Genomic DNA, 15,664 nt, shown 5'->3' on the forward strand with positions numbered 1-15,664 from the left:
CTTGCTTATGGGAAAAACTTTTAATATTAAAGATTGACAATAACATTAGCAAATTGAATTGTATTTTGGTGACATTATCCAGTGCTTTAAAGATCTCCATTAATACTTTGGTTGAACCAGTGATATAAATTTATCTTTTAGTACAACTTAGGTCCTTGAAAAATGATTTTTGATAATCAAAAATTTATTTTTTAGAAAAGAAAATATTTTTATCATATTTTATTTAGACAGTAGAAGAGAAAGTGAGAGTTCATTCAATTAAGCCCCCGTTGTTATCAATAAAGATTGTATTGAGATGATATTTACTTTTCAATCTTTAATTAGAGTTGAATGGAGTTGCCTTTGATAAAGGGGCGTTTGATCCGAGGAGGAGTAGAGATTTCAACTTTATGGGTTCTGAATTTTAGAATAAGATTTCAAGTGATAATATCTGAGTTATAAATTTAATATTTGGATATATTTAATGAATGTTTTAATACAAATACACTGTTTGAGCAAAAGCTATTTGGTTCGGTCAAACCCGCATCAAGACTTCTAGCTCCCCTTGTTTTACTCCTAAATTAGTGAATTTTTTCTAACGCAAATTCATATTAGTCGAACTTCAAAACAAGTATCTAACACCAAATTGAAAAAAGAGAAACCTCCCTAAAGTGGGTTCTGTTAACTTGAGAAAGGGACCGTTAGAAGTGTCAGCGTCAAAGTTGCATGGAATTCAACTTTGGAAAGTGAAAGCAAAACTTGAAAATGCAGACAAACAATTTATAGTAACGTAGACAAGTGCCACACATCAAAATTAATTCTTGTCATTTTCTTTCTTTTCATACTTTTTTCATCTCTTTTTTGTTTTTGGTTTTTGACATGTTAGTGCTACAAATATTTTATTTTTGCAGGGCTATAATTTTTAACAAAGTTAATTATTAAGCATTTGGACAACATATATTTGAGTGGATATAAGCGACGTTATATATTGATTGTCTCCTACTCACCCTATAACATTCGGTCGAACTGCCACACACCACACCCTCCACTTCCCCTGCACTGACACCCCCCCCCCTCCCCCCCAAAACAAAAAAAAATAAAAATTCAAACTCTCTTTACACCCCATCCTCGTCATGTTTTTCTAGATTATATATAAATGCTTTTGGACAAAGGCGGATTCAGTATTTGAAGTTTATGGGCTCTTAGAGTAATCTTAAATTAATTTGCAATATTAACTGAATTTACAATCAAATATTTATATATGTTTAGTGAATTTTTTAATCGATATATAGGGTTTGAACAAATCTATTGGTTATTGTGAATGTGTAAGTAAAGCTTTGGAACTGCCCCTGCTTTTGAAACAATAATGTTTGTTTATTTACCAGACATAAAAAATAAGTATGAAATTCACTTATTTTTCGGCAAAATATTTCCGTGATTTTTTTCTTTTATACTAAACACACCCTGAGTGCATGCAAATCCTTTAAATTAAAAAAATAAAGATGGACCAATTAGCTATTACGAAAGAGAAAAGGAGAAATTGAAGATCTATGACAAAGTTAAAATCTAGGTGAACAACTCAAAATACTCTGTTAGAATGAAAAAAGAATTCCATTGCCATCCTCCCTGTATAACTCCAGAGTAAAGTACGAAAATTCCATGCGTATAAAGTGAGAACATCAACGTGACTAAAAGTATATAAAAAAGGCATTTTTAAATTTAAAGTCATCCATAAAAGGGAACATTCCGATTAAATGAGATTCTTAATTATGTTTTTAACTTTGAAGAAACTTGCCATATATTTTTTTTTTCTTATTTTCCATCACATGTCCCTTCCCCGGACAATGCTACCACGTTTTGTGTATCAGACTGCTCTTTATTTTTCATTTTGTGTCTGCTATCCGTATTGGGGTCCAATCAAATCCGAATTCATGCCGAGAATATCCGCATTGAGCATAATCGCTCCTTAGCAATGTAACTTAATATTCAAGTTCGAATTCAAGACCTCTGATTAAGAAGAAGGAATACTTACCATTTTTTCGTCGATGTTTAAAAGTTGTCAAGTAAAGTATAGACAGTCAAGTGGAATATTCTAACCAATACTTCCTTAAAAAGCCGACAAATTAATTTACTCACTTATTCTATGGAAGAATCATGTATAGCTGTGTTGATTATTTATATGCCATTATTTATATCAACATTTAAGTATCCACATTTTCTATGATGATTAAGTACTAAAAGCTAAGACCTCTAATGAAAGCACCAACCTAACTGATCAAGTAGCCAAGGGTCAACCCTGGATCCACCAACAAACAAACAAAACCAAAAAAAAAAAAAAAATGTAATAAAAGCAACTATGACTATCTTCTCTCTTTTTTTTTTTTTTTGGTTTGTTAATATTGGGAATCTAATCAACTTAGCGACTTATTTTTTCCTTTTCTTTTCTATGCAAGGCTCATTTTTTTGTCTAGCATTTGGTAGGTAAATAACACTAATCCAAGACCATCTATATATCGATTTAGGTAAACACTATGTGGTTGGGTGCGTGTGGGGTGGGGTGGGGGAGGGGGAGGGGCAATCAACATGAAATCCCACTTATAAAACTTATTTGTCCTACTTTCAGTGAAGTTATTTTACTGATTTTTTAACGAGTTTGTCTTCCTAGAGAAAATATTTTTCAAAATAGCTTAACCAACCAAACATGAAAAAAAAAAAGAGAAAAATATTTTCCAATCATGTGGAGATATTTGATTCAGCACGGAATAGGAAAAACTTCTTAGTTTGTATGGTAAATTGAGAAACTTGGAACTTATAGTTAAATTGTTTTCAATAAAAATATCATTTTCTTTTAGTGAATTAGTAAAAAAGATGTCACTTAAAATGGAACATAATTGAGTATTTACCTTTTTAGGTAGTGAGTGCATGCTGTCCTGTTGTGGTGGAAGGAAAGGGAACACTAGATGTGTCAATATACAACTTTGACACTACATAAATATATCCAAATTGCAAAAAGTGATTCAATAGTACAATGAACTATAGTTGTCAACCAGACCATATGTCTTATATTAATCAAATATTTCCATATTTCATGGTTTTCTCAAAAGAAAGAAAGAACCAAAAACACAAGTATGCGTATGATCCTTCCAAAGAAATGTTCATAAAGGAAAAAGCTTGTTTCAGCTAGAGAAGGCTTTTAAGTTGAATTATTTTAAGCAGATAAAAAAGGACTAGTCTACTAGCAAGAATAGTATAACCTGACCTTGACTGTTGAACCAGCCTCTTAACTATTTTTTGGATATTTGGATTAGTGTAATTGGTTAATCAACAAAGCTTTATATTGTTTGTACCATATCGAGAAATGATATATACAATGAACTAGTAACAAGAATTGTTGTTGTAATGGGGCTAATAGGAGATTAGCAATTATACAATAATGCAACTTTTTATTGCTATAAGTGGGACAGTGGGCTACTCATTATTCAATTTTTTTCTGTCACAATCACCAAGTGTTATTTTCACGTCCTTTAGTCATAGGCAAGGCTATTTACACCTTAAGTGGGATACATTACACAATTTGGGAATACCCAAGAGCAGTAGTTCTTTTTATTTTGGGATAAGGCACTATTACCCCTGAACTATACACGAAATTGCTACGACACATCTTACCTTTCCTTGGGTCCTATTACCCCCTAAACTTATTTAAAACGGAATAATTATCCCCCTAAACGCTGATGCCCACTCTCATATGGGAGAGTCACGTACACTCTCCTTGCCACATGTGCATTTATTTATTTTCTTTTTTTTTTAAAAAAAATTCAGCTTACGTGTCAATTTTTAAGAATAAAAAAATAAAAAACTGATTTTTCTTTTAAAAAATTTATTTTTAAAACCCATTTTAAAAAAAAAAACTGAAAACGCGAATTAAAAAACTGAATTTTCTTTAAAAAAATAAAATTTAAAACCCTTTTTTTAGAAAAAAAAATTGAAATTTTGATTTTTTTTAAAACCCATATGTTTTAAAAAAAAAAAAAAACTGAAAACATGAATTTTTTTTTAAAATATGGAAAAATGGATTTGTTAAAAATATGGAAAACTTGATTATTTTTTTTAAAATGTCTTAAAAGATCTTGATTTCATTTTCTTAGGACACTTTTATTTTTCAAATAAAATCCGGAAAAAAAGTTTTTCTTGTCAAAATTTGAAAAAAAAACTGATTTTTTATAAAATTTTGAAAAAATTAATTATTTTTTTAAAATGTGGAAAACTAGATTTATATTCATATTTTAAGAAAATACAGATTTTTAAGAAAAAAAATAAAATTTTCCATTTTTTATGTTTCTCACTCTCTCAAAGAGAGTGAAACACACTCTCCTTGCCACGTCAACCTTAAGGGGGTAAAATATTACGGTTTTAAATAGTTTAGGGGGGTGATAGGACCAAAAATTAGTTAAGATGTGTCGTAGCAAAAACGCTACTAGATGAGGGGGTAATGATATCTTATCCCTTTTATTTTCTTTAAAATATTAGCTTAGCCAATTAAAACTTAAATCTCTCAGTGCATCATTTCAATTGACTGTGCATAGGAAAGAAAGGAGGAAAAAAATGGAACAATACAGTTTAATGTACTTCCTTAGTTTGTTTAATGAAGTAATATATCAAGCATATCAGTGCCAGTTGCAGAACTTTCACCACGACATTCAAAATATAAAGAAGAAAACACGCGACAAAGTCAATGAAACACAATTCTACTAGTGAAAGCACAACTCAAATAAACTATTATAATTGTACTTGACGAGATTTCAGCTCTTGAATTTTTTTTATAATAGCATCATTAGAAATCGCATCAAATACCTCTCTTTCTACGTAAGGTACTAAGCAGCCTCTCAAAAATTCATGATCCATTCTCTCCAACATATCATTCTTGATAAACTTCACGGCTGCAAAAGCTCTTTCAACGGATGCAGTTGCAATTGGTAGAAGCAAGGCAAGTTTCACTAAGCGGAATACAAGATGATAAGTGAGATGCTTCTTTGTCTGAACTAATTTTCTTGAAAGGTCACAAAGTCCATTTACATTGGAGAACCTTCCATCAATATCACGAACATCAATAATGTAAGTCGCAAGTTGATTCTCAAGAGCACCCATACTAAACTCATCAAAGTCATCAGGATATAATTCGGCCATTCTCATTACCTTCATAATATCAAAACTAGAAAATGAGTCAATTGGATTCAAACAAGCAACTCCATGAAGCAAATCAATTGTCACCTTGTCAAAAAGATCATTGAGTTCTTGAAGTTGCCAATCAATAATTTTACAAAACACATCAACATGATAATGATGTAAGACATTATAATCGGTAGGTTTACGTCGTCTTCCAAAGGTAACATATGGCTCATCAAAATTAGGTATCAAAATGTTATGTTTGATACAAAATGTTGATACCTTATCAATAAGGGGATCCCATCCATTGTCCTTTAACTTTGGCAACATTCCCTTTGCTATTTCAACAAGTAGCATAGCATTTGCAATGTCCAGCTCCTTCTTTTGTAAGGATTCATTAAGCTCATATGTGATTGCTAAAACATCTTTCATCAAGTGCAATACAAAAGCAATCTCAAATGTTTGACTAGTTCTGAGATATCCCGATGCCCTAGCTCTTTCATCTAAAGAATGTGCATCTGTAACAATAGCATCAAGTATATCTATAATGGAGCCAAACAAAAGGATAAAATTGCTAAAAGATTTGTAGTGAGATCCCCAACTAATATCACCAGCTTTAATAAGATCAAGTTCTTGTAGCAAGTTCCTACCAGTTGTAAGCTCACCCATATCTAATGCCTCTCGAATTTTTTCTCGTTGAGATACTTGGAATTCATCCATACCTTTAAAAGAAGCTCCCAACACATTCATAATATTTGAAACCAATAATACAAGTTGCCCCACTTGAACACATTGTGCAGAAACCATAACAAGAGTATGTTGAAGTTGATGAGCGAAACAGTGAAGAGAATGAGCCGATCTATTTTCTTGTCTAATCAACATCTTAAGACCTTTGATATTATCATGCGTATCACTCTCTACATCATAACATTGTCCACGCACATAAGATAGACTCAAGGAATGATGAGCAAGTAAATCAACGATTGCCATCTTTAAAGATAAAACACTAGTATCTTGAACATGGACAATGTCAATGATGCGCTCCACCACAAATCCCCTTCTATCAATATATCGTAGAACAATAGTCATATGCTCCTTGTGTAACACATCAAAAGATTTATCAACTAATAAGGCAAAGTAGTCGCCGTTTAATTCATCTATGATAGCCTTAATTGTTTCTATCTTACATGCAGTCACGATATCTTTTTGAATCATCCGAGAAGTCATCTGATCATTTTGTGGAGCATGTTCCAATACAAAATCATGAACGTCCTCAGACCTTTTCGCATACCATGAAAGAATCTCAAGAAAATTACCCCTGTCATGCGATGATTCAGATTCATCATAACCCCAAAATGACATTCCTTGTTTTATAAGAAGTCTTACCACATCAACCGAAGCAGCTAAGCGAACCCGATCCTCATGCTTAACTTGATAAGAAGTCACCTGGAAAGAATCCAATGGTTCTTCTAATTGGTTGACATTTGCTTCCTGGTTAGGTTGATTATGAGGCGTCAAACTCGGGTTTGGTACTTGGGATAAATACTTCTTCATTGAATTTTGAAACTGAATCATAAAGTAAATATTTAGTGATAAGATCAATCTAACAGTCGTATGCACACAAAAGAAATACAAGTGAAACACTGTTAAGAATCTGATGCATTAACTATGAACCACATGTTCCTGGTTGTTTACTTTTAGGTGCTTTAAAGATTGTTTTCTTTTCTAGTTGAGTTCGTTGGAGTTTTTCTTCACTATTTGACCAAGAAGATGTTGCATTAATCTGTTTCAAGCCTAATAGAAAATATCAGCACCAAGTATTTTAGTTCCACTAGTTGTAGACTTGTAGTTTAACTCAATAGATACTCCCTAAGTTTAATCCCAGAAGCTTTTACATTCATTAGTTACTAGTACAGAGGCCAGATAGAAAGATCATTAACACTTTCTCTGCACCACTCTACTGGAGAATATTTAAAGGGATCAAGATTCATGAGGAAAAGGGGTTTGAAAAACTGCAAAATAAACTACTACTATTACACATGACAGACATGAGAAATGGGAGCCTTGAAGCAACATTAAAATTGTCACCATGTGACCTATAAGTAGAACAAAATTTAAACTCCACAGGTTTAACCTTTAACAATTTTAGCATCGAACCTAATATTTTAATTATGGGTTCAGACCTAGTATAGTATTTGTTACAATTTTAGTGAATTCTTACGCATAAATTTATACTCCGCGTGGAAAGTACTGAGTTCAGACAAACCGGTGCTACAAGGCTGCATTCGCCTTTGCTAAGTCACAGGTTCGAACAATGGAATCAACACGTTTTCGTCGGGGTAAACTGCCTACATCCCACCCCGTTAGGATACGCCCTTTCCAAACCCTACGTGAATGCAAAATGCATTATGCACCGGGCTGCCCTTTACACATGAGAATCTAAGGAAAAGCATAGGTTGTGTTTCGTGTGGGGGGAAATATTTTCCAGAAAACGTTTTTCAATTTTTTCATGTTTGGTTGGTCAAATTGTTCTGGAAAACGAGTTCCTTAAAAATGAGAAAAATGACTTCCCTAATGGAGACAGGAAAACAAGTTCTATAAGTGACATTTCAAGTTCATTGTCTCCTCCCTGTCCACCCAACCCTCACCCCTTCACCATCCCATCCACCCAACCCCCACTCCCCACCCCATCCCACCCCCGTAGTGTTATGCTTGATTACATATAAATGCTCTTGGGATATTTTTCTTTTACTTGCTTACCAAACATCTGCCTTGATATGCTTTTCCTTGAGCCGAGGGTCTATCGGAAACAACCTTTCAAGGTAGGGTACACTCTATCCTCCTCAGACCCCACTCGTGGGATTACACTGGGTATATTGTTGTTTTTGTTGCAAAACATTAGAAAATAAGTATGAAACCCACTTGTTTTCCATGGAAAGCATAGACACCCATAATGTGATATTTGTATATAGTAAAAATATTCGTTTATGTCATTATCTACGAGCTAAGTGACTGTTATTTCCTTGACAAGTATGGAGCAGAAAAAACACAATCACATTCACTTATTCAATGAATATCTAATGCACAGTATTTCATTCTCAAAAACAAAACCAATAAAATATCAACAAAATACTTTTACTTTCTAAAAGAAAATAGAGGGAAAAGGAACTTACAGTTGCTGCTATGACAACACTGAGAGGCAGCAAAACAGCAATTATCTCTTGCACCTAATGAAATTAGGTATTTGTTTAACCCCAATTGGCCCTTGACTCATTTTTAATTGATTTTTTTGTTAGATAGAGCACAAAACGACAGTGTTTTTACCTGTTCCAAAATAGTAATAAGGTAATAGAGTAGCACTTTTGTTCCATCAATTATTGATAAACTCCGGTTGTAGTTCCTATTATTATATAGTCCCTCCGTCCACTTCTACTTGTCCGTATTCCAAAAATAAATTTTCACTTTTTATATGCATCAATTAATATGGGTACATTAGTAAGTTATGCACTTCATTTATTATTTCTTAAACAGCATGAAAAGTTCAAAGTGGACAACTAAAAGTGAATGGAGGCAGTATTTGACAAAGCACACTAAACTTTCAATTAATTGAATCGTCCATTTTGTAGGTGAATATCGACAAATTTACTACTCCCTCCGTTTATTTTTATTTGTTTTGTATACTAAAAATAGTTGTCCTTTTCTAATTGTCCAGTTTGGAAAATAAAGAAATAATTTACCATTTCATACCTATTTTACCCTTATTATTAATTATTGGGTTGACAAGTTCAAGGAATTCTTAGTGGTTGCATAACTTTTAAAATATGTTTTATTTATTTCTTACTTAGCAATAATTAGGGGTGATATAATAAAATTCTTATTCTATTTTTGGTTGAGTACCAAATAGAGGCGGATCTAGGATTTGAAGCTTGTGGATTCTCAGCTAGAAGTGTCTGTTGTTACTGGGTTCTCAGCTCAAATTTCTTATATATTTGACGGGTTTCACATTATAAATACAAGATTCAGATAAAAGTTGTGGGTTCCTGCGAACCCACACCCAATGGTGTGGATCTGCCCCTGGTACCAAATCAATACATGACAAGTAAAAATGAACGGAAGAAGTACAAATTAATAACAGTCTCACCACTTAACTTCTCGTGCATTTAGTAAATTTATGTTGTTACTTTATGTTTGATGGTAATATAGTTCTACAAACAGGGGCGGAGCCAGCCCTTCGGGTGTGGGTTCGGCCGAACCCAGTAACTTTTGTCCGAACCATATATTTGTATTAAAAATTTTGTCAAATATGTACAAATTATTAATTAAGAATCCAGTAACTTTAAAGAATTAGAACCTCGAATCCACAAATTTCGAATCATGGCTCCGCCTGTGAGTACAAAGAGTCAAATACAACATATATCCATATGAAGATGTTAAAAAATAAAGGGCTGTTTGGTCCAAGGACCAATGAATTATTAATAGATATTTTTAATGGATTCCTTAAAAGTTCTTCTTTTGATTAGAGCGTTTGAAGTCCTTTCAGTATCTCCTAAAATAACCCTATTAAATTCTTGCATCTTGTAATTTAAGGTAATCTTAGTTGCTAAACCACTTGTCGAGGAGTTTATATACTGTATGTGCAACGAATTGAACCTTTGAGAGGACGTGAACATGGAATAAACCCATTTCCTAACTATTGCTACAAACTTTTGGAATGATTATGAAAAATAGTTTTCAAGGTTACAAAACGTAAAGCCATAATTTTTTAATGTGGAATGATGTTCAACTATTTAAAGGTAAACTATAACATTGATAATTTAAGAAGTCCGCCTTTGATTACTCCTTGTATCCACATGGCATCATCTTCTAATAAAAACTGCACAAACACTAATTACAACAACTACAAGAATGTTTTCTCATACAATAAACATACGTATCCCTACATTATTGCAAATCTAGGAATATTATTTACAGTAGAAATATAAGAATATAATCTTCAAGTAGATTTAATAGGTCATTGAGAAATGTAAACAAATTCTACAACTAAACCTGTTCAGCCATGTCTAATTGTTTGGTTTAAGGCATGCCTGCTACTTTGTGAAAACTATATCCAATGATGGAAAACTAGGAAGAAGACACCTAACTAGTAGTAGCTCAGGCCAGATTAAATCCCATACAAAGGTAAGCCAGGGCGACAGCAATAAAATCACAACCCACATCATAACTTTGAAATCAACAACCAAAGTCTCGTTTCATAGTTCTTTCAACAACAGTTAAGTAATGTAGAAAGGTTACCTCGTAAAAACAGTTATTACAAAACAGACTAGCCAAAACATCAATAATCAAGATTCACTTATCTATAGTATGTGACAAGTGAGGCTTGCTCTGGTGGTTCAACACGTCCACCATCAACCGGTATAGTACTGAATCAGTACTTGTTTCTCTCTATTCACTTCAACTTTCAAAAGATTTCAGCTTAAGATGATCATGGTGATCTGACTAAAGAGTCCAGAAGATCAAACAGGATTGTTATATGGAACCTTATTAAGGTCAAAGACAACTTCTGCTTCAGGTGATGCACGCCAACAATTTGCAAGCTCATCAAGTCTTTTGTCTATTCTCCGTATATCTTCAATCCAGGACTCGATTAGCATTCTCTTCAGCACCTGAGACTTGGATAAAAGAAGCTTGATAAACTGCATCTCTGGGATTGAGCCTATTACGAATAGCTTAACTTCTATGAGGTGAGGAAAAGTCAAGTCCGAGCAACCTTCCACTTCCAGACATTCTAGAGCGGGAACATCAACACAACAATATTTCATCTAAGAAAGATTAACAGAAAGACATCTTTTTTAACATAGGGAGCATCAATAAGAAAGTCACTAAATAACAAAAGAGAAAGAACCAGAGTCAAATAATTATAAGAACCTCAATTTCTAGATATTGTAAATATGGGAAGCTTCTTATCAAGCAAAGTCCACACAAGACCACATCTACTTCATCAAAACCAATACATAGGCATAGCCGTTTCACACAGGTAAGATCAAAGGGAAGCCTCTTTGGTACGCCACCTTCAGCCAAGACCTAAGAATAAAATGCTAAAAATCTTAATCATGCCACAAAATGGATACATCTATGAAAATTGTCAAATTGAAGTCATGAAGCAGCAATTACATTTACCTTGATATTATCGTAACTCAAGTGGAGATGCTCGAGAGAATTGCAAGATTCGAAAAATGTGGCAATATCGCATATTCTTGAGTTCTCTGATGGTTCGTCACTTGTCAAACAAAGTTCCTCAAGAAGAGGGACATTTACTAAAGAAATAGATCTTATACTGCTTGTATAGTCTAAGAATCTCAGCTTGGGAGTATTAATTTGAATGTGATCTGAAATATCTAAGACGGGAGCATTAACCAGCGCCAAATGCTCGAGAAACTTGGCATGACCGATTAAACTTTCAAGTGATTTGGAAGAAATTGTGACGTCGTATAGTTCCAGCCTAATTAACCTATCAAATCCTGTGAAGTCTGGTGGAGGAAGTATTAAACAATATTGGAGAGTCAGATGCTTCATCTGCAAACATGTGAAAAATGAAACCGGCAATTTGTACAGGTTCGTCGATGCGAGGTTAAGAACAAGATGGTTAATACCATTTTTAGAAAGGAAATGTAACAAGTTGTCCATCTTGGGACAACTTTCCAAATAAGGAGGATCAAGGGAAAACTTAGTAATCGGTCTGGTGACAAAGGTCAAAATGTGGTACATAACATTTACCAATTTAGTTGTAGGATATTCTTTATCCTTTTCTGTTTTCCAAAGACTACGATCAAGAGTCAATGCCTGGAGTCTGCACCAGTAGTACCTCCATTTCTTTGATAAAATGCTTGTCTGGACCGCATCTTGTAACGGTAAAAACATCAGAATGGCATCGATTACATCCTCAGGAAGGTTGCTGAGAACATCGGGACAATGAATTTTTTTGCCCGTAGGAGGCATCAGTCAACAACAATCACCAAAAGGAATCTGGAGAAAGTAGGAAAAAAATACAAAAGATAACTAATCACATCGTCAAATCAATACACCACAATTGCAACAAGAAAACGAAGGGTGTATGACTTGCACTTTTTACGCCAAGGGCACCTTCCATCAGTACTTCTTGAATAAAATGAAGAAACAGCAACGAGAATTAAATTACCTTTTGCTTCGAATAAACATATGAAATGAGACTGATCATTGCTACAGAATAAAAAGACCTTCCCAGTAACAGGTCATTATAACTGATGCAATTAGCTTAATTACTAGCTGTTTCGAGATTTTGACTAGATATATGACATCAAATTTGCATAGCCTATGTAATCATAGTGGCTTTAAGCCCACAATTTGAAAACTCTCAAATTGCGTGTAATTGAAAACAATGGGAACTGAAAATAATGTCACATTTAACATTACTAAGTGATAATTCAAATAATTATAGAACCTAGCGAAGATGCTTTGTGCATCGGGCTACATCCCACCCCTTCAGGGTGTGGCTCTTCCCTGCACTGACGTGAAAGTGTGATGCTTTGTGCATCAAGCTGTCCTTTATACATGACAGACATGAGAATCTAAGGAAAAACACACACCCGAACTATGGTTTTTTCACGAGTTTAACTCGGTTGTTCCCTTTTCCTATCTGAACTATCACCATCTATGTATGAAAAGTTGAAAACACATTTCAACTATTAGTTGTTTTCTTTTCCTACCTGAAAACCCTAAACCCTATCAGGTAGGAAACTGATCAACCCTAAACCCTATCAGGTAGGAAAATGGATCAGCTGATAGTTGAGATGTGCTTTAATATACAGATTGTTTTTTTAATTTTTAACTTTTTCTTATTACATTGGGGGTGGGGAAGGGGAAATGGGGGAGGAGATTACAAGATGAGAATCGAACCCTCATCAACAAGGTAAAAATTCAGATAGCCAAACAACTGAGCTATTAAGATCCCCTCTATTTTAATATATCGATGGTGATAATTTAGGTAGGAAAAGAAAACATCGAATAGTTGAAGTGTGAAACTCTCGAAAAAAAATGATAGTTTAAGTGTTTTTTTTACCATTAACTCATTTGGATACATTAAAGACAATATTTTATACCATTATTTTAAGGCTCAGTGACCCTTATTTATTTCCTTTACAAGTGTGGAGCAGAAAACCAGTTCAATCACAATCACATAATCAATGAATATATAAATGCACAGTATTCACTCAATTTTTCATTCTCAAAAACAAAACCAATAAAATATCAACACTAATTTTACTTTCTAAAATAAAATAGAGGGAAAAGGAACTTATAATTGCTGAGAATGTATGGTTTAGCAGAAGCAGTAAAACAGCATTTCTCAGTCTTGGCACATTTTTGAATTAGGGATTTGTTTAACCCCCAATTGCTCCATCACGTTTTTATTTTAGGGAGAGCACAAAACGATGGGTGTTTTTTCCTGCTTAAGAATAACTAGTATTCATTCCCACGCGATGCGCGGATAAAATTAAAGAATATTAATCATATTAAAATATAATTTATGAGATACTTTTCACTTTTTGAGAGATAATTTAATTAAACTTTGAAGCTAAATTGAAATAGATTAACTCAATATTTATAAATTAATATTTTATTTAGAAACTACATGAAAAATAAGTTATAACTTTTATCATATCAATTTGGTAAAAAAATATATCTCAAGATGATGATCAAAATTCATGCAGTTTGAATGTTGAGAAGCGAAAAGTATACATAAATCGGGACAGAGGAAGTATAAACTTTTGTATCCAAATCAAGCATTCACCAACCTTACCAACTATCAACACTATGAATAATTCAAATAATTCGCGACAGATAATTTTCTTGTTCCAAACATACATTGTGAATTCAGCGTTCAACCTCCATTAGCTCTTATTTTGAATTAGTGATGTCCTTGAAAAAACTTCTCATCAACATGCTTGATCGAAAACTTCTCACCAACAGGCTTGATCTCTTACTCTATCAAAACCTGGTGTTGAAAGGATAAAAAAGAAAAAGATTAAGAAAGTCAATCACCTTTATATCATAATTATGCAAAACAACATAAAATCAAGAAACTACACATGTAATACAAATTATAAACACTGAAAATTTTAGGTAATGAAAAGCAAAAGCAATAAGGCTGTTTGGAGAGTTGGTTGATGGCATAAATAGAACGACTCCAGAAATTTATCACCCTTTTTTTTCTTAATAATTTGCACAAAAATAAATGCACCATAAATATGTATCATTATTGATTGATATTCTATTATTTCATACCTTATTTATGTGTCCGCTTCATCAGTTTTGTAACTTCCACTCAAATCTTTCTTAATGAAGTTCTCCTTAAATCTCTCTTAATTTTATAATTTGATAATATGTAACTGATTACTTAATTATCTTCACAAGTTTCGGGAAGATTTTCTGGACTCATATAAGGCATTGATTGTTTTTTCTAATTAGTGATTGTTTTTTTAATTATTTATTTAAATAAGATATAGCAGATTAATAAGAGAAAATGCAAAATAAAAAAAAATACAAATAGAGAAAAGTCGAAAAAGGAGATAACTTTGTAACCATTTTTCCACAGAAATATATGGCTAACTACTTCAAATTCAGAATTTGAATTAAACATTTTAGAATTTATAATCAGTTACCTAATTTTAGGGGTATAATCAATTTTAAATTTTTATTGCATTATAAATTCATTACAAAGATAACCCAATCTACAGGGATTTTTTTTTAATATTCCTATATGATGATATTTGAATTGCACATGTTTTACCTTTTAATTCAAATTAAATTTTTTTATTTCAGTTCAAATATTTGTAATAGAATATTTTCTCTACATAGAAAGAGAAATATAGAAAAGGAAATCGATATTTATTTATACAATTTAGTTCATTAGAGCCATAAAACTTGTCGATTTTGATTTTGTTAGCACCCTAGCTTGAAAGAAAATCTTCTTCTTAAAAGGAAGTACCAAAAAAACTTTGATGTGTTCCATATTTTTAACTTTTAGTAAGGATAGTCATTTGATTAGTTTAAAAAAAGGTAATTGTCTTTCAATTTAATTCAAATTCTATTTTTTATTTATTTATTTTAAGTTTAAATTGTTTTACATCTATATATAATATGAACTTGGTTTAAAACTCAAAGTAGCTTTATATTATTTGTTCCTGCTAATTACACTAATATTGATTCGTTCTATTATTAATAAGAAAGGTGATAAAATCTAATTGTTGATATCTCAATTTCGTTTAGACTTATCATTTTCTATATTCTTAATAGATTACTTACACAGTAACATTTTAAAGTGAAAATATTAAACAAATGACGTTTAATCATGATTTTTTGATACATTTTAATTTTGATATTGCATTCAATTTAATTGTACGGGTGCTCTTCATATGGGCTTGAATTTATCTTAATTGCAGAAAGTAATAAAGGACAATTATATCTTACCATTTAAAGGAGCATTGTT

The 15,664-nt window shown here is 32.5% G+C and overlaps 2 protein-coding genes across 6 annotated transcripts; both read right to left on the bottom strand.

The window, feature by feature from the left end:
• Positions 1 to 4,595: 4,595 nt before the first annotated feature.
• On the bottom strand, positions 4,596 to 8,528 carry LOC132600652 (uncharacterized). Of its 3 annotated transcripts, none has more exons than XM_060313960.1 (3): positions 8,316 to 8,528; positions 5,754 to 6,708; positions 4,596 to 5,660 (listed from the first exon to the last, which is right to left on the bottom strand). In XM_060313960.1, the coding sequence occupies exons 2-3, from the start codon at positions 6,694 to 6,696 to the stop codon at positions 4,756 to 4,758; spliced, it is 1,848 nt and encodes a 615-aa protein (XP_060169943.1). In that variant the 5' UTR covers positions 6,697 to 6,708; positions 8,316 to 8,528; the 3' UTR covers positions 4,596 to 4,755. The 3 variants fall into 3 exon arrangements, with proteins under 3 accessions (XP_060169943.1, XP_060169945.1, XP_060169942.1); XM_060313962.1 differs by having other exon boundaries at positions 4,596 to 5,172; positions 5,425 to 6,708; positions 8,316 to 8,527; XM_060313959.1 differs by having other exon boundaries at positions 4,596 to 6,708; positions 8,316 to 8,526.
• A 1,804-nt stretch (positions 8,529 to 10,332) lies between these two features.
• LOC132600653 (F-box/FBD/LRR-repeat protein At1g13570-like) lies at positions 10,333 to 14,304 on the bottom strand. Of its 3 annotated transcripts, none has more exons than XM_060313964.1 (4): positions 14,041 to 14,304; positions 11,320 to 12,165; positions 11,068 to 11,223; positions 10,333 to 10,961 (listed from the first exon to the last, which is right to left on the bottom strand). In XM_060313964.1, the coding sequence occupies exons 2-4, from the start codon at positions 12,136 to 12,138 to the stop codon at positions 10,656 to 10,658; spliced, it is 1,281 nt and encodes a 426-aa protein (XP_060169947.1). In that variant the 5' UTR covers positions 12,139 to 12,165; positions 14,041 to 14,304; the 3' UTR covers positions 10,333 to 10,655. The 3 variants fall into 3 exon arrangements, with proteins under 3 accessions (XP_060169947.1, XP_060169948.1, XP_060169946.1); XM_060313965.1 differs by lacking the exon at positions 14,041 to 14,304 and having other exon boundaries at positions 11,320 to 11,715; positions 11,917 to 13,605; XM_060313963.1 differs by lacking the exon at positions 14,041 to 14,304 and having other exon boundaries at positions 11,320 to 13,605.
• Positions 14,305 to 15,664: the final 1,360 nt, after the last annotated feature.

This window comes from Lycium barbarum, chromosome 6 (genome assembly GCF_019175385.1).
Source record: "Lycium barbarum isolate Lr01 chromosome 6, ASM1917538v2, whole genome shotgun sequence".
Classification (NCBI taxonomy): domain Eukaryota; kingdom Viridiplantae; phylum Streptophyta; class Magnoliopsida; order Solanales; family Solanaceae; genus Lycium; species Lycium barbarum.